The sequence below is a fragment of the Pantherophis guttatus genome, chromosome 1, assembly GCF_059756535.1.
Source record: "Pantherophis guttatus breed Tessera chromosome 1, ASM5975653v1, whole genome shotgun sequence".
In the NCBI taxonomy this organism is placed as follows: Eukaryota; Metazoa; Chordata; class Lepidosauria; order Squamata; family Colubridae; genus Pantherophis; species Pantherophis guttatus.
Window position 1 is genome coordinate 324,385,492 of NC_142063.1, and position 26,277 is coordinate 324,411,768.

The 26,277-nt window shown below is 42.9% G+C and overlaps 1 protein-coding gene and 1 long non-coding RNA gene across 2 annotated transcripts in view; one reads left to right on the plus strand and one right to left on the minus strand.

Moving 5' to 3' along the window:
* Positions 1–26,277, plus strand: part of PITPNM3 (PITPNM family member 3) — a 141,575-nt gene that overhangs the window by 86,612 nt on the left and 28,686 nt on the right. The window contains exons 7-12 of the mRNA XM_034421066.3: positions 14,300–14,489; positions 20,015–20,134; positions 21,160–21,341; positions 22,533–22,705; positions 24,891–25,061; positions 25,829–26,014. Coding sequence (XP_034276957.1) covers positions 14,300–14,489; positions 20,015–20,134; positions 21,160–21,341; positions 22,533–22,705; positions 24,891–25,061; positions 25,829–26,014 — 1,022 coding nt within the window. The remainder of the gene's footprint in view (positions 1–14,299; positions 14,490–20,014; positions 20,135–21,159; positions 21,342–22,532; positions 22,706–24,890; positions 25,062–25,828; positions 26,015–26,277) is intronic.
* LOC117667595 (uncharacterized) lies at positions 12,777–14,371 on the minus strand. The gene is made up of 2 exons (XR_004592078.2): positions 14,313–14,371; positions 12,777–13,196 (listed from the first exon to the last, which is right to left on the minus strand). It is a non-coding gene; the product is annotated as an uncharacterized LOC117667595 (long non-coding RNA).

Below are 26,277 nucleotides of genomic sequence, written 5' to 3' on the forward strand. Positions count from 1 at the left end.
AATGATAGTCATAGGGAACAAATAAGCAATCAAATCATATTAGGAAACAGTCAATATAAATTGTAAGGATACCAGCAATAAGGTTACAGTCATACAGTCATAAGTGGTAGGAGATTGGTGATAGGAACGATGAGAAGATTAATAGTAATGCAGACTTAATAACTAGTTTGACAGTGTTGAGGGAATTATTTTTTTTTTAATTTTAAAAACAAACTTTATTCAATATAAAAAGATAAAAATTGTACAAAACGTTCTTAACTCTAAAAAATACAATTCTAAAATACATACATACTAAAACTAATAAACAGGATTATCTATCTATAATATTTAAACATGTGAATATATATATATATTAACTTTAATTTCTTAATGACGGTGTATATTTGTTACCTTTAATTTCTTACTATATTTGACTTTACTTTTTTTTCCCATCGATTAATCCATTCATACCATCTGTCCCATATTTGGAAATACTGTGAGTCTTCCTTATGGTTTAATTTTAAAGTTAATCTATCCATTTCTGCACATATAAATATTTTTTGGATTATTTGTTGTTCTGTTGGCAACTGTTCTAATTTCCAGGATTGGGCTAGGTTTACTCTAGCCGCCGTGATTATGTGTAACGTGATGTATTTTATTTCTTTTCTACTGCTTTTTTTAAGTATACCTAATAAGAAAATTTCAGGTTTTAGGTCAATCTCTTCTTCTGTTATTTCTATTACCCAGGTTCTAATTTTCATCCAAAATTTTTTAATTTTTGGGCAGAGCCACCAAAGATGATAAAAGGTTCCCAGTGTTTGCATTTCCAACATATTGGGTTAAAATTTGCGTACATTTTTGCCAATCTAGCAGGGGCTAGGTACCACCTATACCACATCTTGTAATGGTTCTCTTTATATGTTGTTGCCTTTGTTATTCTGCAATTATTTTCCCATATCATTTCCCACTCTTCCAATTGTATATTTCTTCCAATGTTCCTAGCCCAAGCTATCATTTGACCTTTAACTATATTTTCTGCCAAATCGAACTCTAGTAAGTATTTGTAAATCTTTGAGATTAATTTTCCCTCTTTGGTTTCTAATAATTTATCTAATTGGTTAGATTTTATTTCAACTCCTCCTTCTTCACTGTCTTTTTTTGTATCTGGTTTGTATTAATAAGTACGGCCACCAGTCCATTTCTATACCCTGGTCCCTGAGCTCTTGCCATGATTTTAATCTTCCATTTATGTCCAGAACTTCTTTGTATCGTATAATTTTTTGAGTAGCTGATGTATTGGGGTGCATTGTTGCCTCTAATGTAGATATCCAGCCTGGGACTTTCATATAGTGCTTACGTTTAATTTCCAACCAGGTGCCAATTAGTGAGTTTCTTATTATATGGTTTTTGAAATGTTTGTATGTTTTGTTTCCAATATTCCACAAATAAGCATGCCAGCCTTGAGGGAATTATTTGTTTAGCGATGTAATTGTGTTCGGGAAAAATCTGTTCTGGTGTGCAGTGCTCTATAGCGTCGTTTTGAGGGTAGGAGTTGAAACCATTTATGTCCAGGATGCGAGGGGTCTGTAAATAGGCTTTCTATGGCAATTTTGTGGGAAAGGAAATGAGATACACCTTTTGATAAACTCTTCTTCCTCCATGTGCATTTCCATCTGAGAAGTGGGGAATAATAGTAGCTTGCCTTGTAAACTGCTATTGTGGAAGAAGTACGAATTGTGAAATATTGCTGGATTAGAAATGACAGGTTAATAAACAGAAGAAATAGCACTAATACTAAATAGTGACATTGTACACAAATGGGAATGTAAGAAAAGTTCTGTTTTCAGCTGTGGCCACAGGTGGCTCAGGCTGTATTGGCTGATTCTTTTTTTAGTGCCTCTGGCTTTTTGAGATTCCTACAGGGAATTTTCTCAGTACAGTTACATGTACCTCAAGCTATGAGCTGAGCGCTTGAAATAAAACATAAACCTCCAATTCCACTGCTGAGAATAAAATTCCTGAATGGTGCACTTCTGAGATTGGTTTAGGCAATATTTATTTTGTTCTGTGGGAAACTAGGAAAAAACCCACCTTCTTAACATGAAGCCACCAGGTGAGAGTGGTGGGGTCAGTCCAGGGGATTGATATACACTGATAAATCCTTTTTGGAGAAAAGAAGGAACTTAGCAAAGGATTCGGTTCCGTTTCATCTGGAGTGTCAGATCATTTGGAAGAGAAGCACTGAGCTTTTCAGCCTCTTGTTCTTGAGTCTTCTTTGTGCTCCCTCCCTCTCTTTAAAAACTCTGTTTGTGTGCTTTCAACAAACAGCATGAACATGGGAGAAACTTAAGGTACTGGAATAATTCTTGCAACTATACATTAATTGTATCTGATCATTTTAAATACCAACCCATATTTTAGATGGGATCCCTTTTCTTGTGGGGTCCCGTCTCTTCCCGTAAAAGACTCAGTTTCAATCAGGATTTTCACTTCCCCTCCAAAGGGAAAATATGGTAGCGAAGTTCTTCACTCTTTGGAACAGGGAGAGCCAAATGCCTCTTTCTAATTGCAAAAGAATCCCTTCCATTGTCTCCTCTCGTAGTAAGAGTATTCTAACTTCAGCTCAGCAAAGGGGGGCCAAAGACCCTCGGCTAATTGGTAGTTTAGATTCTTCCCTCTCCCTCTTTTTCAGAGACAGAATGAGAAGCATATATCATGGAGATGGACAACAATTGGAATTGGTACCCAGTTCTCAGAATGCCTCTCCAACTCTGTAAATCTAAACATTAAGAATATTTTTTTTTCTTCCTACTCTCGCCCTGGCAAACCTGGCAAACAAAACTGTTCTGGGGATAAACATAGCGGAGATCTCCACATACGTTGACTTGTGCCTTCAAAGAAAAGGTGGATAAGTAGTATGCACTAACTAATCAGCTGCCAAAGGCTGCACATACACAATAAACTCCCAGAAATTAGCCATATGTAATAAAACCCTATAGCCATAGAAATAAAATTTATGGCCATCTTTCAGTATCCTGGATAATTGTAGACAATCTGTTTTTGTCATGCAGATTATTAAAGTTACTTTACATTCTATAGCAAGGGCTGACAGTGTTTCCACCAAGATATTTGCTTATGTACCTATTGCCAACTTTCCAATTGAACTCTATGACATCTGAACAATGAACTCATGAGAGAAGCATGGAAATGTGTTAATTGCTCAGGGGAGAAAAAAGCTAGAGGAGAGAGACTGATGGCCCCATGAATGCAAGGGGCTAAGAAATAAGTCAAGTGCCCTCTCCCTATTCCTCAAAATGAAAAAGGTCTTCTGCAGTCATGACATAAGCCTAAGATTGAAAATCAGGCTTGTCAGATGCTACGTCTTTTCTATCCTGCTCTATGGAGTAGAGAGTTGGTCTCTGACAGAAAGCCACTTGAAGAGGCTAGAAGCATTTGAAATATGGATTTACAGGCAGTTGTTACGTATAGGTTGGGTTGCCAAATCAGAAATGAGGAGGTGATAAGCTGCCTGGGAAAAGCCAAGGGAAATAATCAAAATCATAAAAAAGTGAATGTTAGAATATTTTGGACATGTGATGCGTCACTCAGAAAAATACGTCATACTTCACTTAATCCTCCAAGGAAAGATGAAGGCAAATGATGTCCAGGCAGAAGAATAACGTCATGGCTTCAAAATCTAAGGGACTGGTTTGGACAAAACTCAACAGCACTTTTTCATGCAGGTGTTGATAAAAATAGGATCGCCAACATCAGCATCCGATGACTAATATGGCACAAGAAGAAGAAGAAGAAGAAGCCTTCTCCCTGCTGATTTTCTGGAAAGCTGACAACATAAGTGATTCTCAGCAGATGGAAGAAAATCTCTTGTTCATTAATTCCTTGCATGCTGAATGGCCTACAACCCAGATTTTCTGTTGTACTTGAAAATTGAAAGCTTGGTGGTTGCACATTGCGTTTCTTTGCTGGGCAGTAAATATTTCCTCCTACTTTGGTTCATATGAAAGTTCTGCTGATTAAATATGTAAAATATCAGATATAATTAGAATCTTCAAAATGATCAGTGTGTTGGTTTTTGCATCAACTATGAAATGAATTCAGAAGCAGAATGAAAACTTTCTATTCTCCTATCTTCATTTCATTAGTTACAACAATATAATTGGCACTAAGTGAGCTGGTTCCTCTGTCAAAATATTGCTCCTGCCCTAATTGCTGTTTTCTTCTGTGCCTTTAGAGACATTAATTTAGTTAAATAGCATTGTAAATAATTAGATTTCAACATGTCATTCTGGAGTTACTCTGTGTTCAGAGATTGTAAAGCAGTCAGTATTGTTCCAGGTCAGTTTGACCAGAGGCCTAGAGAAAATGATGCTTTGCTATCTTCAGAGGTGAGAGGCAACATTTATGTTCTAAAAATTATAAGGCTGAGGTCAAGGAAGGCTGACATTTAACTGGAACTGAACCAAAACTGCTCTTTCTGTTTTTGTCTGTTTCATTGGCACTGTCTTTCGCTTGCATTTGTCTTTCAATCTGGCTTTGTTTGCAGTCGACTATCAGCCTCATGTAGTCAAATTCATTTTGTTGTTTGTCTCTGTGACATCACCTGGTGATTATTCCAGGAATTGGGGTGGGGGTGGGGGAGAGAATAGAAGGAAGAATTGATCCTGCACCAGCTAATAGAGAGAAATACAGAAATAATTAACAGGATGTTGAACAAAACAAAACAACCTTTCCTCTCCTTTGAAAAATTAATGTTCATCCTTCAGTTTAAATGAGACAATCTTCAGCATAGCTATACTGTACATATGAGTAAAATGAGCAGGTTGCCTTGAATGGGGAGTATCATCAGAGGAAAGTTCTTGGATAAGGAGGCTCATACGCTAGCAGTCACAGAGCATATAAATTTAATAAATTATTATTGATGTTGATATATTCCCCTACATCTGGAAATACTGTCCAGGTTAAATGGAAACTTTAGCCCAACTTTCCTGGAGTATGCCAAACTGCCGACCTTTCTGATTGAAAAGAGCTATTAGGCTTTAAATTTCTTTGAATCTTTCTGTCTTTAAGCCTCTGTCATTTACATACAGGATATTCAGGAAAGGAAAGCAATCTGTGTAGTTTTTACTTTGCTAGTTGTTGTCAACTCTACGTGGCGGTGCTCATCTCCATTTCGAGACCATCAGCCAGTGCTTTCTGAAGATGTTTTCGCAGTCATGTGGCCAGCATGACATTGCAGAACACTGTTTCAGTAACAGTAACAGAGTTGGAAGGGACCTTGGAGATCATCTAGTCCAAACCCCTGCTCACGCAGGAGACCTATACTAGGGATTCGAATCGCCGAACTGCCGACCTTTCTGATTGACAAGCTCAGCGTCTTAGCCACTGAGCCACCTAGGTATCTATTGATCTACTTATATTTGCATGCTTTCTAATTACTGGGTGGTCATGAACGAGACTAACTCATTACGCAACACTCAGGTCTTAAACCCGGGCTATCAGTTTGCTAGCTGACAAGCCCAGTGTCTTAACTGCTGAATCATCACACTGCCCCATGAGATATTTAGAGTCAAAATAATTTCCAGACTATCCCAGAGTTCCTTTTTGTTGTTTTCCAAAGAAAAAAATGTGCTACCTAGAGGAGATAGCATAGGCTGTGCTCCAACAAAATCCAAGGACTCTCTTTCTAACATTAGTCAATTCAGTGTCTTTGCCCATCTTTTCTTACTTATTAATGTAAGCGTTCAGATTTTCTGAAGATTGCTTCTGAATCTTCTAACTTAGCTTTTGTGGATAGATGTTCATAGCTCAGACTCTTCTCTGTGTGAGTTTTTGGAAGCCCCTTTTCAAAGCTCCCTACATTAGTGTTTCTCACCACATCTTAAGCAGTAGATGTGTGTATTCATTTAACCCTGTAGAATTAAATTTGGGACCTTCTCCAGCCCTCACATCAGTGGTGGGTTTCAAAAATTTTTTACTACTGTTTCTGTGGGTGTGGCTTGGTGGGCGTGACATGGCTTGGTGGGCGTGGCAGGGGAAGGATACTGTAAAATCTCCATTCCGTCCAGGGGTGAAATCTAAATTTTTTCCCTACCGGTTCTGTGGGCGTGGCTTGGTGGGGGGGTGTCCTGTGACTGAGTGGGCATGGCCAACTCAAAGTCACTCACAGCCACGCCCACTCAGTCACAAGACCCCCTCCCACCAAGCCACGCCCACAGAACCCAGTAGGAAAACTTTTAAAATTTCTTTTTTTTTTTTAAATACTTTATTGGTTTTTTCCAAAATATAAAAAATAGTATACAATCTCTTTCTTGATCAGAGGTACAGTGTTTATACAATTTGGTACATCATACGTTGAATAAGTTCATCTTTAACTATAAAATTTAAAATTTCTATTCTGCCGGCGTGTCGTTACCTTTCTTCTGCGGCTCCGCCCACCCGCCCCACTCCGGTATCTTTCAGGCACTTGCCTTCCCTGACAGCCAGCCACAGGAGAAAGGTGAGCAGTAAGAGTCGGGGAATGCACCATTCCCTGACGCCGGCCTTGCCGCGGAGCCGCTGCCGCTCGCAGCTCCGCCCACCCGCCCCATTCCCTGGAGTCCAACCTGCTGCTGAATTAGATAAACAGTGTGTGCTTGCGCAGCCAGTGCGTGGACCAGAGCAGCTCATTCAAGAAGGAGAGTGAGCGACTCCGGTACCTTTTGGGCGCTTGCCTTCCCTGACAGCCAGCCGCGGGAGAAAGGTGGGCAGTAGAATGGTGCATTCCCCGACTCCGGGGAATGGGGCGGGTGTGCGGAGCCTCCAGCTTCCATTGCTACAGGTTCTCTGAACCACCGGCCATCATCGCTACCTACTCGCCCGATCCGGTCCGAACCGGGAGCGTTTCACCCCTGATTCCATCCCCAATCCAGGGGACTGTTACTGCAAAATCCCCACTTCCTTCCGATCAGCTGGGACTTGGGAGGCAGAGAATAGATGGGGGCAGGGCCAGTCAAAATTTTTACTACTGGTTCTCCGAACTACTCAAAATTTCCACTACCGGTTCTCTAGAACTGGTCAGAACCTGCTGAAACCCACCTCTGCCTCACATGACTTCCTGAAAAGCCTGGCTGATGTCTTGTGGAGTTTTTCTGATGAAGTGAAACAGTGGATTTGCATGTGCTCCTAACTGAGCCATTTCCCTTGTGAGCTGGCATAATACTGTATAATCAGGTGGAAAACAACTTAGCAACTTTTGCCATTCTTTTGCAGCATGGAAAAAGGAAGTCTGAGCCTGATACTACAGGTCTCATCAACAGAGCTCTTCTTTCCCTTTTCTTCCTACCTGTAATCATAAGGCATTCAGAGAGCCTGTATCCTCTTGAACCTATCATATCCTTGGATGCTCGCTCTAGTTTTCACTTCCTTTCCTTCCTGCTGGGCACACCTTTCCCTCTGCCCCCTACCAGGCCTTCACACTTCAAGGCAGCCCTTGGTTATTTCAAAATAAGGATGGAAATGCTACTTTTGACCCTAGAATAGCAGAGGACAAAGTGAGGCTCTCGCTCATAGACTGGGGACAAAATGAAGACAACATTGTGGGGGCACAAAAACAATGGTCAGGTAATGATTGTGCTGTGGCTCAGTGCAAGTGAGAAGGTCTTAGCTGAATTGGAATAGCTTTCCTAGAATGGCAGTTTTTGATGCTCTTGTGTGGCTGCAACTCTCACATTTCCAGCCCATTTCTGATTAAGAGGAGTTAGGTTAGAACCTGTATTTGGGAAGGAGTGTTATTGCTGGGAAGGACTGCATTTTTCCCACCCCGCAATGTCTAACTGGAAGTTTAATTGCTAACTATTAACCTGACTCATTTCTAGAATAAATATGTTTTAAATAATGCAGTTATCCCATCAAATCTTTGCAGGGTCTTGAGCTATTGCCTAGTCAATGTTACTGTAGGGATATTTTGCTTCTTGAAAAAGATCTCAGTGAGTTAGATTTCAGCTGGTACATGCCTTGAACAACAGATGATATCTCACAGTCCACTAATCATTGAGAGATTATCAGAATTACAACACAGACTATCAATTTATTGATAGAAAGCAGCAAAGAGATGTTGTAGCAGTAATTAAGCTTTTAATGGAACAATGTCCTGCTGACATCTGTTAAGCCCCTTGATTATAGGGCGGAGGAAAGTCAAAGACAGGAAGGACAGAAGACTAAAAGAAGTGGGAGGGAAGGGAAATAAAATGGAGAAGACAGGAACAGTAAAGCAGCAGGCTTGAAAGGGTTGGAATGGAGCAAAACAGGGGAAAGCACTAAGAGCTGCAGAGTTGAAGAAGGCTGAAATTCACATTGTTTCCTGAAATAAGCAAGTCAATCTGGCACACTACAATTATAATGGCTCTTGTTTAACCTTTAAAATAGTGCTGTAAGAAACAGTGCCCAGTGTTTATGAGCAGGATGGAGTTTGCTTGCAGTCTACATTGGACAGAGGTTCATTTCCCCTATAAAAAGAAGAGCCTTGGTAGTACAGTGGTCTAAGGCACCCTGTTATTAAGCTGGTTATTAAGACCAGCTGCCTGCAATTACTGCAGGTTCGAATCTCTCCAAGGCTCAAGGTTGACTCAGCCTTCCATCCTTTCTAAGGTAGGTAAATTGAGGACCCAGTTGTGGGGGCAATAAGCTGACTTTGTATAAAAATATACAAAAGTATGAAGGCTATTGCTGAGCACATTGTAAGCCGCCCTGAGTCTCCGGAGAAGGGCGGCATATAAATCAAATTAAAAAAAAAAAAAAGCTTGATACAGTTTTTTATAGGTCTCCTTGCTTCAGTCACTTGGCGCTCATTTTCTCAATTTGTAGCTGTTTCTGTGAACCTGTGGCAGCAGCATGGAAGGCAGAGAGTTCCTGACAAGGTGCCTGACCAACTTTTCCCAATCTTGCTGCTCTACATTTTTGCTTTAGAGCAGGTGTGTCAAACTTGATTTCATTGAGGGACGCATCAGGATTGTGTTTGACCTCAGAGGGCCGGGGGAGGGGGGTGGTAGGCATGGCCATGGTGGGGGTGGTCGGCTCAACATCACTCGTGTCAGCGGGCACCTGTGGTGGCCAAGTGCTAAGGCAGGACTTCCCTGAGACCCTCCCTCACTCTCATAATCCCCTCCCTCCCTTTTCTTCTTTTTCCTTCCCTCTTCATTCTCCTTTCTTCTTCCTTCCCCACTTTCCTTATTTTTCCTTCCTTGCTCTCTTCCCATCTTCCCTTCTTTTTCTTTGTCTTTCCTCTTTCCCTTTCCTATTTCCTGTCCGTTCTTGCATGCTCAAATGCAAAAGAGGAATCATTTCTCCTTTTGTTTTGTTTTTAGTTCATTTTGCTAGCCCTCTGCCAGCGAAAACAGAGCCCAAGGGAGCCAGCGCGTGGGCCCTCATGACCCATTTTCAGCAGCGACGGCCTTCTGCAGCCCACGGCCAGCGAAAATGGATCCCCGGGGCCGCACATGGCCCCCTGAGCTCCATTTTCACTGGCAGAGGGCTGCAGGAAGCTCTTGCAACCAAAAATGGGGTATGGGGAGGCCACACGCACACACACACACCCAAGCTCTGTTTTTGCTAGCAGAGGCACCGCGGGCCGATCCTTTGCTGTTTCCAGGCCAGGCCCACAGGCCAGATCTAAGCACCCTGCGGGCCACCGCTGCTTTAGAGGATCCTGATCTGAAAGCTGGAGTTGATGGCTATTTTTCTGAGCTGTCCTATCTTGATCTACATCCTTCTTTGAACCGTAATTTAAAGTTCTTCTTTCAGGCTCTGTAAAACTTTTCCCAAGTTCCAAGCCCTGCAGCTGTTTGGCTATTTTAGATGGAGAGGAGTAATTTGAGTGGCTGAGCTCAAAAGAGCATTTTTCTGGAACCTTCGGTATCCTTTCCAGCTGAAGGCAGATGATTGTGTACTCTCCAGAGCCTCAATTTGGAATGGGAAGGGATGCAGCTCAGAATCCAGCATCTGTGTTGTATTCAGCAGCTCCCAATTAAAACATAGAACATAGAATAACAGAGTCAGAAGGGACCTTGGAAGTGTTCTAGTCCAACCCGCTGTTCAGGCAGGAGAACCTATACAGTTTCAGACAGATGGCTGTCCAGTCTCTTCTTAAAAGCCTCCAGTGATGGAGCATCTACAACTTTTGAAGGCAAGCTGTTCCACTGGTTTATTGTTCTCACCAGTAGGAAATTTCTCCTTAGTTCTAGGCTGCTTCTCTCTTTGATCAGTTTTCATCCATTGTTTCTTGTCTTGCCTTCTGTGCTTTGGAAAATAGGTTGACCCCCTCATTTTGTGGCAACCCCTCAAATATTGGAACACTGCTATCATGTCTTCCCTCACCCTTCTTTTCACTAGACTAGACATACCCGATTCCTGCAACCTTTCTTCATGTTTTAGCCTCCAGCCCCCTAATCATCTTTGTTGCTCTTCTCTTCACTCTTTCCAGAATCTGAACATCTTTTTTATAGTAACCAAAACTAGATGCAGTATTACACTATGGCTCTGTAAGGTAAAGGTAAAGGTTCCCCTTGCACATATGTGCTAGTTATTCCTGACTCTAGGAGGCGGTGCTCATCTCCGTTTCAAAGCCAAAGAACCAGCGCAGTCCAAAGACATCTCCGTGGTCATGTGGCCAGCATGACTAAACGCCAAAGGCGCACAGAATGCTGTTACCTTCCCACCAAAGATGGTCCCTATTTTTCTACTTGCATTTTTTATGTGCTTTCGAACTGCTAGGTTGGCAGAAGCTGGGACAAGTAACGGGAGCTCACCCCATTATGCAGCACTAGGGATTCGAACCACTGACCTTTCTGCTCCACAAACTCAGCGTCTTAGCCACTGGGCCACCATGTCCCTAGGCTCTGTAGAGTGGTACTAATACTTGACATGAATTCAATTCAATCCCACTGTCCAAGATAGAGCTTGGAAATCTTGCAGTCTTGTATTGCAGCAGCCAGCCAGTGTAGCTAGTGCTAAACTAAGATAAATGGTCTAGATTAGTATTAGGCAGCTTTCTCTATTGCTGTAGGCTCTGTTTGGACACCCAGAAGCCAAAATTATCCTCCAGCCTATACAAGTGCTGGTCCATACTGCCTCCTTGTGGCATCTAATTGGTCATTCACAGAATAGTAGAAGAGAAACGGACATGTTTTTCCAGGGAATAACGGTGAAGCCAAAGCTGTAAGTTGAACCAAAGAAAAACCTTTAATACTTGCAAAGCTGAGCAGCCTGCAAAATGCTTCTCTTCCTCATTGATTTTTGTGGGGGGGGGGAGTAGGGGGGGTATTCCAGGACCTCTTTCACAGAGACCCCTGTCTTACCATGATTGCTGAGAACTGATGGCTCAGTATCTCCATGATGTTGATGTGGTGCTTCTTAGATCAGGGGTCACCAACCTTTTGGACCTCAGGGACCACTAAATTCATAATTTTAAATCCCACCGACTACTAATATGATCAGCGTAATGACCGGCTGAGTTGGCGTGGCTAGGTGGTCATATGACTGGGTGGGCATGGCCAACTCGATGTCACTCACATCAAGGGGCGCCTCGCCAGCCTCTACTCGCCCCTCCCCTCTCAGCCACCCCTCCCTTTCCCGCCCGGGCTCCTTAGGGCCCCAACAGGAAGCAATTGTTGGAGCTAAGCAGTCACCATGAGAAAGAGTTGGCAAAACAGCTGGCTCAGTTCAAATTGGATCTGACCGAGAAGGAGGCTCAGCTGAAGCACCTCACTGAGGACTATGAGCATAGGCTTTCCAAACAGAGGGAAGACCTACAGGAGTGCAAGGCCAGGTACAGGCGCCTGGAGACATAGCGGGTGGAGATGGTCAGCCAGTTCCAGGCCATGATGCAGTCCCACCGGAACAAGGCCCTCTTCTCTTTGCCACCAGTGGCGCTTCCCTCCAGCCTTCACCAAAGCCCCGCACCAGGAGGCTGAAGCAGACCCCAAGTCGGAATTTCTGCCCCCCTCTGCCCTGAACAAAAGGACCCCGAAGGGGGGGACTCTGCAGCAACACAAACGTTCATTGCACGTATTCGGCCCAGAGACCGTAGTTTGAGGACCCCGATTTAGTGCAATATGAAAAATGCAAATAATTTTTCTGTGGACCACCAAAATTTTCTCACGGACCACCAATTGGTGACTGCTGTCTTAGAGGACCCATATTTTTATTGGTGAGTTTTGCACAGCCATATGGGCAGGATTGCTCCCATCCTTTTTTTCACCTGGAATTTGCATTGTGCTGACAAGCAGAATGTACAAGATGTGTGAAGAGCAAGGCACAAAAGAGTGTGCAATTAGCACGTTTATTTCACAACTATGGAAACTTCTAAACTGTTCATTTGCCCATGCCTCCATATTCCTTCACCTTTCCCTTTGTGTGTGTGTATGCATGTGTGTTACTTAGCAATGTTTTGTCAAAAAGTTTAGCAACTACCGGTAGTCTCCAAAAATTATTCACACAAGAGTAAACATCTTTTCTCCCTAATCAGGTTTACCAAAGTAAGGAGACGGAAGATGTAATGGCTGCTGCAGCCATTGCTTCCCTTCTCATTTTACCCAAAGTTGAACTTCACCATCAGGCTTTCATTTTTATTTTTTGTTCTCCCACCATTTAAATTTTCTTATTTAGCAATTCACTAATTCCTCTCCCCTTATTAAGTGGGGCTGACACTTTTCTTGGAATAGCTGACAATTGAAACCAGTTGGAGTGATCATTCCAAGAGAAATAGTATGCATTAATGAAAAAAACAGACTGACAGTAGCAAACAAAAGACAGCAATTAAATTTTACATGCTGTTAAAACAAATGTCTTCCTCTTCCTAATTAAGGCTTTCATCAACTAGTGAAAGACTATAAGGAGAGTCTCTCCAAACAGTCAATCCCATGTTTTGGTGTGATCATAAAAAAAGGCCTCTCAAACTGTACTGCATGGGACTATATCGAAGTTCTGTGTTGGACACTTGCATGTTGATAACACCAAGCCAGTGCTGGTGTTTTTCTGTCCAAAATGCCAGTTCCCTTGAGATCTCAGGAATATGACTTTTCTTCCCCATCTCTCTACATCCAGAGAAATGCTTGGGTCTCTCTCCTTCATTTTTAAGCTGGAGAAGCTAATTTCCTGGTGTACTGTCTCCTTCCATCTTGTGTTCAGCTGAGGATCATGAGCTCCTGACCACGTGTTGCCAACTGCAGGTTAATAGGGCAAAGTGCATTAGGAATATCAAGCAAGTTGAGTTTGTGGCATGACAAATCTTATTCACATGGGTCAGGATACTGTTCATCTCAACCAGCCCCAGGAAGACCTTCTCCATTAGTATGTAAGATGCAGGCAGGATGGTATGTATGAAAAGTAGGCAAGCTCTAAAGCAGAAACAGGTAAAGACTGTTTAGACTGCCAGAAAGTTCAAGGAGAAAGACCCAAGGAAACTACCTGGTCGTTTAAAGATAATTCCTTCCCTGCCATAGAGGGCCATAGAGAAAATGGCAGTGATAAGAGAGTGTCATGAGAGGATGGCCAACTTACTTGAGTTTGTATTTTTAAAAACAAATAGGTGCTTAACAACATATTTATGCAAATGTATTATTTTTACCCACAAAAAGTAAAATTTCTTGTTACCAGGAAATAGATGGTCTTCAAAATACTTTTGAAGAATTGGACTACTTCTTCTTCTTGTGCCATATCCGTCATCAGACATTAGTGATCATGTTGGCGATCCTATTTTTATCAAGAACCGCATGAAAAAGTGCTGTTGAGCTTATCCAAACCAGTCCCTTAGATTTTGAAGCCATGAAGCCATGGCATTTCAGGGGGAGCCTGGAACCCCCACAGAGCATGTCCCCGGGTGGCAGATTGTGGGGCCCTACCCAGTATGGCTTTATGCTGTAATGGCGGGTTGGAGGGAATCAAATACCTCCCGTGGACCAACAGGCCTGGTGTATGGCAGCTGGCTCATCAGTATCGACTGAAGGAGAAGGCCATATTGGTCGGAACGGCTTCAGAAGAACAGCACATGGTGTGGTGGCAGCCACTTGAACAGGGGGTTCACAGCGGTGCAGAAAGCAAAGGGAAGACTACTACACTATATATTTCCCGGGAAAATCATGATAATAGCGGCAAAACCTTTAAAAATTGGACTACTGGGGGTGACTAATGTCAGTTCAGTTGATTGTGTCCTGGTTCATGTTAAATTGCCATATCTTTTCTCCATCCTCAATGTAACCCAATATTTATAATGCTCCTGTTCTTAATTGTGGATAATTTGCATTGCCATCCCCTTCTCTCCATTTAGCCTGAATCCTTACAGTTATGATGAGACATCTCTAAGTAGCAGTGAAGATCACATCCCGCTGGCCGCCTTGCCCTTGTTGGCGATCTCTTCTCCTCAGTACCAGAATGCGGTTGCCATGGTGATCAGCAGAGCCAACCAAGTTTATAATGAATTTCTTGGATCTCCTGATGGGGCAGGCTTTAATGGGCAGGTATGACCACTCTTCTTCCTGCTGGAAAACCTAAAAGACATCATATCAGTACACTGAAACTGATAAAATTTCTTTTGTGCAGAAAGTATATACTTCATTCTTTATTTCTTTAATCAGAAAATACTCCACCGCTACTAGTAACAAAATAAGAAATTAAACAATATATCAGGCTCCTAGCCCTTGTACTTTTGCTCCATGTATAATTTGCTTCCTGAAATCTTGGTATTTGAAATAGATGGTATGACGCTTGTGGACTGATCTAAATGGAAAGGAAATCTACGTTTCAGGCAGAGACCACACTTATTTTCAGTTTCTGAGGGCTACAGAGGCATGATAGTAATAGAGTGCTGTCATTTGAGAGAGTGGAGTGGATTTCTCCCTCTTCCCATTTCACCTTGCAAATATTGGTGCTTGGAAAGTTTCAGGAAATAAGTGTTGTCTGTTAAAATTTTTAACAGGGGTAACTTTCTACATAATTGTGAAATTAAAAAAAGGAAATATCATGTCACCAATTTTGTCTAGTGGTTAAGGCACTAGGCTAGAAAGTGGGAGACCATGAGTTCAAGTCCTTCCTTAGTCATGAAAGCCATCTGGGTGACTTTAGGCCAGTAACTCACAGCCCAACCCACCTCACAGTGTTGTTCTTGTGGAGTAAATAAGAGGAGGAAGGTGTGTTGGATATGTTTGCCTCCTTGAGTTATTTGCATAAGTAATAACTCTGGGATGCTGGCTCAACTTTGGAGAATTCTAGAGACATGTTGATGGACCATTTGTAGTTACTTATACTGGCTCATTGACTTTTTAAACTTTATCCTATGTTTATTTCATGTTTCAACTAACAAATAACTCTGAAATGGAAACTGTAGAGGATGTGATATCAAAAAATAGAGAGAACAGAGGAAAAATCAGTTCTTATTTGATAAATAGTTATTTTGTGGTCAGATAGGTGCAGTTCGGGAAGAGAGGGGCAGTCCATTGGAGTAGGTTTTTCAGCATCTCATTTTTTTCTGTTAAGTAGGAATGAAGAACATCGTCCCTGAAATTCTAACTTAAGGATTCCTACAAAAATCACCCATTTTAGTTTTCTTACAACATCAGCCATTCCTCCCAAGCCTCACCTTGACATAACTTTCCTCTCCTCCACTATTGATCCTCAAAAAATGCAATAAAAACCATTTCCATGGAAAAAATATTATGTGGAAGAGGAGATAAAATTTATGAGGAGAAAAAAATCTCCTTAACTTCCTTCCTTTTAAGGGGACCCGGGAGGGAGGGGGGGTTGTAAAAGCGGACCTGGGGGGGTCCAGATAGCAACTGAGCGGGATGATGGGTCGATTAGTTGCAGCAGGAGGGTCGCGAAAGGAAATTTAACCGGGAAGCAGGGGGATGACAGGAAGGGCTGTGAAATTGAAATAATGAGTGGGAGGGGCAGGTATGACGGACGCAGGGGGCCATATCAAGTGTCGGGGGTGCGCATACGCTGTCTACGAGCGATTGCGCACTCCGGCCCCCGATGCGTGACTCGTGTCCTGGGTTGTGTAGAGTCTCAGGCCCTGGGTCCGCGGCTGATGTTGTGTAATGCCAGGTCGGTGGTTAATAAAGCCCCCCTCATTTGTGACCTTATTTCGGAGGGGGGTGCGGACCTGGCAGGTATTACGGAGACCTGGTTGGGCCAGGAGGGGGGGGGTCCCCCTCGTTGAGATGTGCCCGCCAGGTTTCCGTGCATTTCATCAGCCAAGGGCCCAGGGGAGGGGTGGGGGAGTGGCGGTGATTGTTAGGGAAAGTCTTTGTCCGAGGGAGACCACTGTTCCTCAGATAGCCGGATGTGAGTCCCTCTGTGTAAAGTGGGGCCGTGGGGTGCAGATGGGTTTGCTGACTGCGTACCTGGCTCTCTGCCACGTGGCAGCGACCCTGCCCGAGCTACTCGACGTGATTGCCGGGGTGGCGGCTGATACCCCCAGACTTATCGTCATGGGGGATTTCAACCTTCCATCCGCGGGTGAGGCGTCAGAGGCGGCTCGGGAGTTCATGGCTTCCATGACGGCCATGGACCTGACCCAGTTAGTTCAAGGCCCCACTCACATAGGGGGACACACTCTGGACCTGATTTTTGTCTCTGGTCAGTGGTTGAATGATCTTGGTAGAGGGGACCTAGACATTAAACCCTTGTCATGGACAGATCATTCGCTCCTCCAACTAGACTTTCCTACCGCCGCCCCCCGCCGCAGGGAGACGGAGCCAATTAGATGGTTCCGTCCCAGGCGCCTGATGGAACCCGAAAGGTTCCTGACGGAGCTTGGGCCGTGCCCTGAGACCCTAACACACGACTCGACTGAAGAGCTGGTGGCCGCCTGGGAAAGGGCGGCCGCTGGAGCTTTGGACCGCGTCGTGCCTTTGCGGCCTCTGACCCGATGCTGATCTCAACTGGCTCCTTGGTTTTCTGAGGAGCTGAGAGAGATGAAGCGTCGGAAAAGACGCCTAGAGAGCATTTGGAGGACTAGCCAATCCGACTCCGACCGGACACAGGTGAGGTCTTATATCAAGACCTACCTAGTGGCGATAAAAGCGGCAAAGTCTAACCACTTTTCCGCTCTTATCGCATCTGCAGAGAACCGCCCAGCCGCCTTGTTTAGGGTGACCCACTCCCTCCTCCGGGGGGGAGTGCGGGAAGATCCCTTGCAGGGTCGCGCTGAGGATTTTGTGCAATTCCTGCACGATAAAGTCGCTCGGATTCGGGATGGCTTGGACTCCGACTGGATGAGTCCACGGGAGGAGACGAGGGCAGGTCTTGAGAATGTTACCTGGGAGGAGTTTGATCCTGTGACTCCCGAGGATGTGGACAGGGTTCTGGGTAAGATTAGTGCCGCCACGTGTTTATTGGACCCGTGTCCCTCCTGGTTGGTGCTGGCCTCCCGGGAGGTTACACGAGGCTGGCTCCAGGGGATTATAAGTGCTTCTCTGAGTGAGGGTGCCTTTCCTGCCGCCTTGAAAGAGGCGGTAGTGAGGCCCCTCCTCAAGAAGCCTTCCCTGGACCCGGCTGAATTAGCCAACTATCGTCCAGTCTCCAACCTTCGTTTTGTGGCGAAGGTTGTTGAGAGCGTGGTGGCACGACAACTTCCCCGGCACCTGGATGAAGCTATCTATCTAGACCCGTACCAGTCGGGCTTCAGGCAGGGGTACAGCACTGAAACGGCATTGGTCGCGTTGGTGGATGATCTCTGGAGGGCTCGGGACAGGGGTTGCTCCTCTGTCCTAGTCCTATTAGACCTCTCGGCGGCTTTTGATACCATCGACCATGGTATCATGCTGCAGCGGTTGAGGGGGTTAGGAATAGGGGGCACCGTTTTGCGGTGGTTCTCCTCCTTCCTCTCCGACCGCTCGCAGTTTGTGTTGGCAGGGGGACAGAGGTCGACCTCGAGGCATCTCGCATGGGGAGTGCCGCAAGGGTCGGTCCTCTCGCCTCTCCTGTTCAACATTTATGTGAAGCCGCTGGGTGAGATCATCCGTGGTTTTGGGGTGAAGTGTCATCTGTACGCTGATGATACTCAGCTGTACATCTCCACCCCAGACCACCCCAACGATGCCCTTGATGTGATGTCCCGCTGCCTGGAGGCCGTGCGGGCCTGGATGGGGAGGAACAGGCTCAGACTCAACCCCTCCAAGACCGAGTGGCTGTGGCTTCCGGCGCCCCGATATAGTCAGCAGGTGCCATCGCTGACTATTGGGGGTGAATCTTTGCCCCCCACAGAGAGGGCTCGCAATCTGGGTGTCCTCCTGGACACACGGCTGTCTTTAGAAGAGCACATGACGGCCGTGGCCAGGGGGGCCTTTTATCAGGTTCGCCTGATTCGCCAGTTGCAGCCCTTTCTGGATCGGGACACCTTGCGCACGGTCACTCACGCCCTTGTCACCTCCCGGTTGGACTATTGTAATGCTCTCTACATGGGGCTCCCCTTGAAGAGCACTCGGAGGCTCCAACTGGTCCAGAATGCGGCCGCGCGGGTGGTTATGGGTGCAACCCGTTGCGCCCACGTGACACCCCTCCTGCGCGAGCTGCACTGGCTCCCAGTGGTCTTCCGGGTGCGATTCAAGATGTTGGTTACCACCTTTAAAGCACTCCATGGCATAGGACCCGGGTACCTTCGGGACCGACTTCTGCCACCAATAGCCTCCCACCGACCAGTCCGCTCCCACAGAGAGGGTCTCCTCCGGGTGCCATCAGCCAAGTTATGTCGGCTGGCGACACCCAGGGGGAGGGCCTTCTCTGTGGGAGCTCCAGCCCTGTGGAATGAACTGCCCCCCGAAATACGAAAGATTTCCGACCTCCGGGTGTTTCGCTGCGCTCTGAAGACCCTGTTGTTCCGCCAGGCAGGGTTACTAACATAACGTTTTAAATTGGGGTATTTTAAATTTCTGGGATTTTAATTGGAGCCTAATTATTTAATGATTTTAAATTTTAAATTGTTGTCGTGTTTTTTGTGTTTTTAAATAGGCGGTACACCGCCCTGAGTCCTTCGGGAGAAGGGCGGTATAGAAATAAAATTATTATTATTATTATTATTATTATTATTCAAAACCCCAAAAGGAAGGGGAAAAACATTCTTTTTTCTACTCTTCTGTTCTACTAATGAGTAGTGATGTACGTTGCACAGTACTGGCGCTAAATAAAAGCTTAGTAGTTGTGGTCTCCAGATTCTCTTTTTCATATCATACTGCTTTTCATGCCAGACTGGACTGCGGATTGAACTGGTTGAGTTCTCACAGAACTTTGGAAGGAAAGCAATAGAAAAAACAGTGTCTGGGGAATTAGAAACAAGAGGATAAATTAGCATAATGGTGTAGTAGAAGCCTGCTTCTTTAGACTTGAGAAGGTGTAGTCCTGAACCAATACTAGGTTCTTTTATAATAAGTAAATTATAGTTGAAGTAAGCATGTTTATATCCAGGGAAATGGCTTGGAGAATTAACCTTTCTTAAGATTGCTACAATCCAGTGCAATTTTGAATGATCCCTATCCCTGATTTTCATAGTAATGTGAACACCTTAATTTAATTTCTCTATATTTTATGTCTCATTTATGTGATACTGATTATGTGCAAACTTGCTATATCAGCTTATTTTATCGATGCAGCTGATATAAGTGAATTCACATTTTGAAAACTTATTTTATTATTTCCAGTATGGTAACTACAAGAAATATTTTCTCTCTGTAAAGAGCCATACTCTATTGTAAGTTCCTTCCTGCGTTCATGTCTTTGCTGTGTGACTGGAAGATTTGTGACGCACCTGTGTCTGGCTTTGGATTCTCACCACACATTACACAACGCTAAAACATTAGAAAGTTTGCAGTATCGCCACGATGCTGTGTGAACCAGGCAATCCTGTGAAGCTATAAAAATAGCCATGAAATATTTTTTTTGTTAATCATAATACTGTATGGTATGTGACTGTAACGACATAGGGCTCAAAGTGAACTTCTCTGATTGGGCCAAATCACAAAATTGGTGCTTCTTCTTGGTCTTCCAGGTGTGCCTTGTGGGGGACTGTGTAGGAGGAATGTTGGGCTTTGATGCCATTTGCTATAGCACAGGACTAGCAGATGAAAGCCAACTCAGCAGCAGAAGAGGCAGCAGCAGCAGTGTTCAGGTATGCATGGGAGAATGTCAGAGAAGGCAGCCACTGCATAGCTTAACATCTACAATATGAGTTTTGCTAACTGGAAAGCTGTGAACTATTTGAAATGCCATGACAGGGAAATGGTATAAAACTCCTGTGAGCTTACTGTATATGTACACTATGCACCAATACAGGTGCATAGCAATCTCGTATGATTGCTATGAAATTTGAGCTAGCAGTGTGTGGCAGCAGCCAAAAAAGCCAGTGCAATCCTAATTTGCATAAACATAGGGATAGAATCAAGATCAGGTGAAATATTAGTACCGCTTTATAAAAACTTAGTAAGACCACACCTGGAACACTGCATCCAGTTTTGGTCGCCACATTATAAAATAGTTGTTGAGACTCTGGAAAGAGTGCAAAAAAGAGCAACAAAGATGATTAAGGGGTTGGAGGCTAAAACATATTAAGGACAGTTGCCAGAACTGGGTTTGTCTAGTCTAGTGAAAAAAAGGACTAGGGGTGACATGATAGCAGTGTTCCAATATTTGAGGGGCTACCTGAAAGAAGAAGGGATCAACCTATTTTCCAAATCACCTGAAGGCAAGACACAAAACAATGGATGGAAACTAATCAAAGAGAAGACCAACGTAGAACTAAGGAGAAATTTCCTGACCGTGAGAACAATAAACCAGGGGAACACCTTGCCTTCAAAATTTGTGGGTGTTCACTGGAGGCTTTTAAGAAGAGACTGGACAGATATCTGAAATAGTAGAGGGTTAGGGTTAGGGTTAGGGGGTTGGACTAGTGACTTCCAATGTCCCTTCCAACTCTGTTATTCTGGAATCTGTTGTTCTGTTGTTGTTCTTCTCTCGTTGTCCAAAGATCCTAAATTTTGCCACATATATATGTTAGTTTTAAAAACTAACTTCATGTTGTTGATTGCAGTAAACTTTGGGAATGAAAATTGTATCAACACTACAGCCCCTTCATGTGTATCATCAGAGTAATTTTCCCCTTTAAAATAAACAAACATACAAATAAATTTTCTCTAGGATAAACCTGTTTCAGCTGAAGATTCAAATCTAGAAGACCTCAAGCGCCTCAGCAAAAGTAATATTGATATCTCAGGAATAATGGAGAATGAAGAGCCCAGACAACCATTGCCTCGGAAACAAAGTGACTGCTCCAACTATGACTGTGATAGCATAACAAACCATCATGCTTTCCTATCCAGGTAACTAAAAACCTTGCATGAAGAAAGTGTTAGTTCAAGCAAACAGGAGCAAGACTTAGTGTGAACTAAGCAATGAGTAGATAATGTCAGGTCGGCTGTATGGCCTGGACTTGGTATTTACCTACCTTGTCATTCAGGTTGCCAAAGAGAGCTTTTGAAAAACACACAGGTATACTCTGGAGCCCCTTCCATATGAGAGACACCATCATGAAAGTAGGTTTTCCAATTACTTCTCAGATAGTATATCATAATATTGCAGATTTTAAAAAATTGTACAGAGGGCGCAAACCTCATAACTGATGGAAAAATAGGTATTAGAAAGTCTATAGGTTTTTAGTGCTGATAGTTCTGCATTCAAAAACTCTGGTTGCTGCCTTTATGTTTATTCATAAGCTGAATTTTGTATTTGCAAATATAAAGTCTTCTTTCATTCTTGTTTATTTGGAATAGATTAGATAAAGGAAATGACTGACATCACACACTCACAAAAGTGCATGCTCACAAACATAAATAACAATATTTTGCCTGCTTCCAAAATAAACAGTCCAAAGCCCTCCCAGAAGCTAAATTGTTCTCCTGGTTGGTGAAAGTAAACCTGCTTCTCTCTGCCTCCTGTGTTGAAATTTTGTCCAGAAATGCACCCATTCCCAATTTTATACATTGATTCACTTACCAATATATTTGCAACCCTTAAACATATTACAGGTATGGTCGTCCTCAACCTATGATCACAATTGAGCCCAAAATTTATGTTGCTAAGTGAGAATTTGTTAAGTGAATTTTGCCCCATTTTAGGTCTTTTCTTGCCACATATGTTAAGTGAATCACTGCAGTTGTCAAATTAGTAACACTGTTGTTAAGTGAATCTGATATCTCTGCTGACTTTGCTTGTCAGAAGGTTGCAAAAGGGAAACACATGCATCCCAGCACACTGCAACCATCATAAATGTGAGTCAGTTGTCGAGCATTCAAATGTAAATCATATGACCACGGGGATGCTGCAACGGTCATAGGTGTGAAAAATGGTCATAAGTCACTTTTTTAGTGCCATTGTAACTTCGAATGGTCATTAAGTGAATTGTTGTAAGTCGTGGACTACCTTTAGTCTTTGTCTAATTGATTTCAGCCTCAAGTCTATCATCATTGTGGAATGGAGCCACTTTGTTTCACTCTTCTTATTCTCTTTCCCAGCATCCACTCAACGATGTTGAATGAAGATGCAGAGTTTCCCCCAACAAACACTTCAAGCACGTTGGATGTTAATTTGGGGCGATTTGAATTTGAAGTGTCTGATTTCTTCCTCTTTGGTTCACCTCTCGGTTTGGTGCTGGCTATGCGGAGGACAGTCCTGCCCAGTCTGGAAGGTAAGTGAGTAGCTATCTGTCAGCTGATAGTCGGCTACTTTTGGCCAAACTTTTGTCCTCTGAAGAGCACAAACTTCTTTGGGCAGACTATAGGAGGTTCAGTGCTATTTTTCGAAAATTATTTTTGAAAAGGGATTTTCCCATAAAAAGTAGTAGTTCCAACATCTCAAAATCCACAAATCTTAACCAGTTTTCAAAACAGTGATGGTCCTTCTCATGATGATGCTTTTCTTCCCACTTTTCCCCACTTGTTAAAGACTAGATTTTTATTTAACGGCAGCTGAGACCATTGCAAACATTGTGTTCAGTATCAAGATTTCTGAAATAATCCATTTTGTGGGTTCTTGTCATTCAAGCTGAATATCAGTTTTAAGAGGTCTTTTCAATTGTATAACAAGAATCAATCCATTGCCGGTGGAAATTATTCATCTGTGGACCAATCTGTGCTTTAAACACTGAAGTTTTATTTGATTTATTAATCAGGTCTGACAGAGCAGACATTTGGTGTAAAATGCCAGGCTTACTACAGCAATTAATACCATTGGATTGTTCTTTGCTTAGCCCTGGGGAAATTCTAATCTGATTTTCAAAGCGCAGTTTCCTATTTAGTTTGCTATAACAGCTTTGATTAGTGATGAAACACAGATAGGCAGGTGCTGGAATTGTCTCTTTGTGAATGTTGAGTAATGACAACTTTGTCTTGTAAAGCCAGTCTAGGCTAGAAATAATTTGTTTTTGGAACAAAAAAGAGACGTTAGAGAATGATAAAGCATTTTGATAAACCTTTTCTAATTCATCATGTTTATATATCTTCATTGTTATGAACAACTCCAGTTTTATCAGTTTCACAGAATAGATAGGTTCCTTGTAAGCTTAATTTTCTTGCTGATTATTTGTCCTTAAAACTCGCTTTTATCAGCAATTCAGCACCTCGCCTTATTCAGGTCTCTTAGCAGTTCCATTTTTAGAAATCCAATATTTTCATTTTGTTATTGTGTAAATGAACAATCATTTAAAGAGAAGAATATAGCATAATAAAGCATGTTGATTAAGTAGCTAATATCAGCAGGATGTGAGGGAGGTAGAACAATTCCTTTGCTCTAAAAAAGAACAGTGCTTCAGAAAGCAATTAATTAAGGTTGTTAAGAATTCTGTAGGAAGAATTACAAGCTTAAACTATTCAAATGCCTTCCATTTACATTGCTTCAAAGAAAGGCAAGTGGTAAGGAGGCCAGGGTCTTAACCCCTTGCCCTAGGAGGTGAACTAGCTTTGCAACCATAAAAAAATGCAAATCAAAGAATAGAAAAAGGAGAATCATACTTTCTACCCAGCTTCTCCAAGAATGTGCATTTCCTTAACTGCATGGATCCCTCTTACCAACCTCACAATTATTATGCTACTATTCTGCAATTGTCTGCTCATTTCTTGCCCAGTTATTCGGGTAAAGAAAAAAAAGATGGAAGAAGCAAATTAAAAATAGAGAAAAACTGGAGCTAGACAACAACGTTGGTTGTCATCTCTATACAATTGTATAAAGGAGATACGGTGACTCCATCTTAAAAGTTTGATTAGAAATATGGTTGAAGTCCTCTCTAGCAAGCTTATGTGCAGAAAGAAAACAGTATTGAGGTTTTTAATTTGTTGGACTGGAATTTGAATGGGACCATTATATGTTTTCTGAAAGTATGGAATTTTATTTGATATGTGTTCTAAGTATCACACCCATCAAATTGTATTCACTCAGGTGCCCACTTTCTGTGAAATCCAGCATATCAGGAGGTGGCTTGTTTGGGTACACTGGACCCTGATTTAAAGAATATTTTTTAATCTTAAGAAACAATTTGATTCAGAGATGGCTTACTAAAGTGATTGAATTTTTTTTAAACAATTGCTTTGTTTATAGGAAGAAAGAACACAGAATTCTCATTTAGCAAGTGGAAAGTATTGTTATTCATTAACATATATTTGCTTAAACCATGGGGATGGATTGGAAGGCAGAAGGCAGGACATAGCTCAGAATTGACTCCATTGTTTCCAAAGTACTTGACTCTTCTTCCATGGGAATTTTACATCTTTGGAAATCTAATGACAAGTCTGTAACTCCTTGTATTTTCTTTTTGTACTCTGAAGATATATCTAAATAGTTCATGATGACTGTGAGTCATCCTTTCTCCCTGTGTTTAGTCTGCCAAGTACATCCAGCCTGCAGTCAAGTTTACAGCCTCTTCCACTCAGCTGACCCTTCCGCCTCCAGACTGGAGCCATTATTAGAGAATAAATTCCATCTTCTGCCTCCCTGTACCGTACCAAGGTACCAGAGATATCCCTTGGGAGATGGAAGATCCCACCTCTTAGGTATTTATGTCTTTGGCTTGTACAGTTCACAACCTGTTGTAGTCATGTACCCTGTCTTCCAAGTACTTCTGCATGCCTCAGCCGTCTAGACTATTATGTAAAATGATCTTTACAGAGATGAATGAATAATAATTCTCTGCCAAGAATTGGCTTATGCTGTCTGTGGAGTTTCAAGGCACCGTCTCATGGTTTGCCCAGAAGATGACATCATATGATTTTTTTTCAATCCATGCACCTTATCATCCAAGCTTGCCTCTAGACAACATACAGTGTATACATACATCCATACATATTAGAAACTCATTGTCTTCCAGATGTGGAGTTTAATTCTCATAATACCCTAATTATTAGACTCTGGGGTGAGCCTTTCCCCCCTCCCCCTTTACTTGCAGGCCCTGTGTTTCACCAAGATTGTGTTTCTATGTCATGTATCCCAAAATTATGATAGCAAACTCCACTTGTTATTGTTTTGATAAGGAAAGGAATGTTTCATATTCCCTATTCATTGGCCTGGCTTTCTGAAATCTGTGTGGTTCTTCCTTCCTGGCTTTGCCCATATGATATCTATGCCCATTAGAAAACATACATGGCTGAAATAACAAATAAGATCGGGGAAAATTACCGGTATCTAAATGGCTTCATAGAGCTTAGTAGTCCTTCCATGCCCGAATGCTTATCCTGATCAATATGTCTGGTACTATTTTTCAGAAACTTTACTTGCAAAAAGATTTCTCCCTTATCTGATTCAGCTCTTTCCCACCTTACAGCTGATACACTCCAGTATCATAGCAGCCTGTTTGCTGAAGACAGTTCTGCAAAGTCATCCTTCATGCAAGAGACTTTAGCACTTCCCAATGCTGTACAAGGGAAAATGCGAAGAGGGAGCCTGGGCAGCAGCAACAGTGAGAGCTCTGGGTCAACAGAGAGCTTATTGTCCAGCAACATAGCAAACAGTGAGTGCAATTAGCCTAGTGCAATTAACACTAGAAAGTCATTTTGGACTAGTAGTTATTGGTAGCTTTCTCCTTGGGAAGCCCTGCCTGTTTTGGGTTGGCTTACTGTTGGCAATTTGGTGGAATAACTCAAGAGAAGCCTTTGTCAACAGCTACACTTAGCTTTTGCCCCGGATCTCTCTTCTGAGGAGTTCACCCTGCTCCTTCCGGCTGATGTTATTCTCAGGTAGGATCTGTGGAGCTTCTGTGATGTGGAATAGACA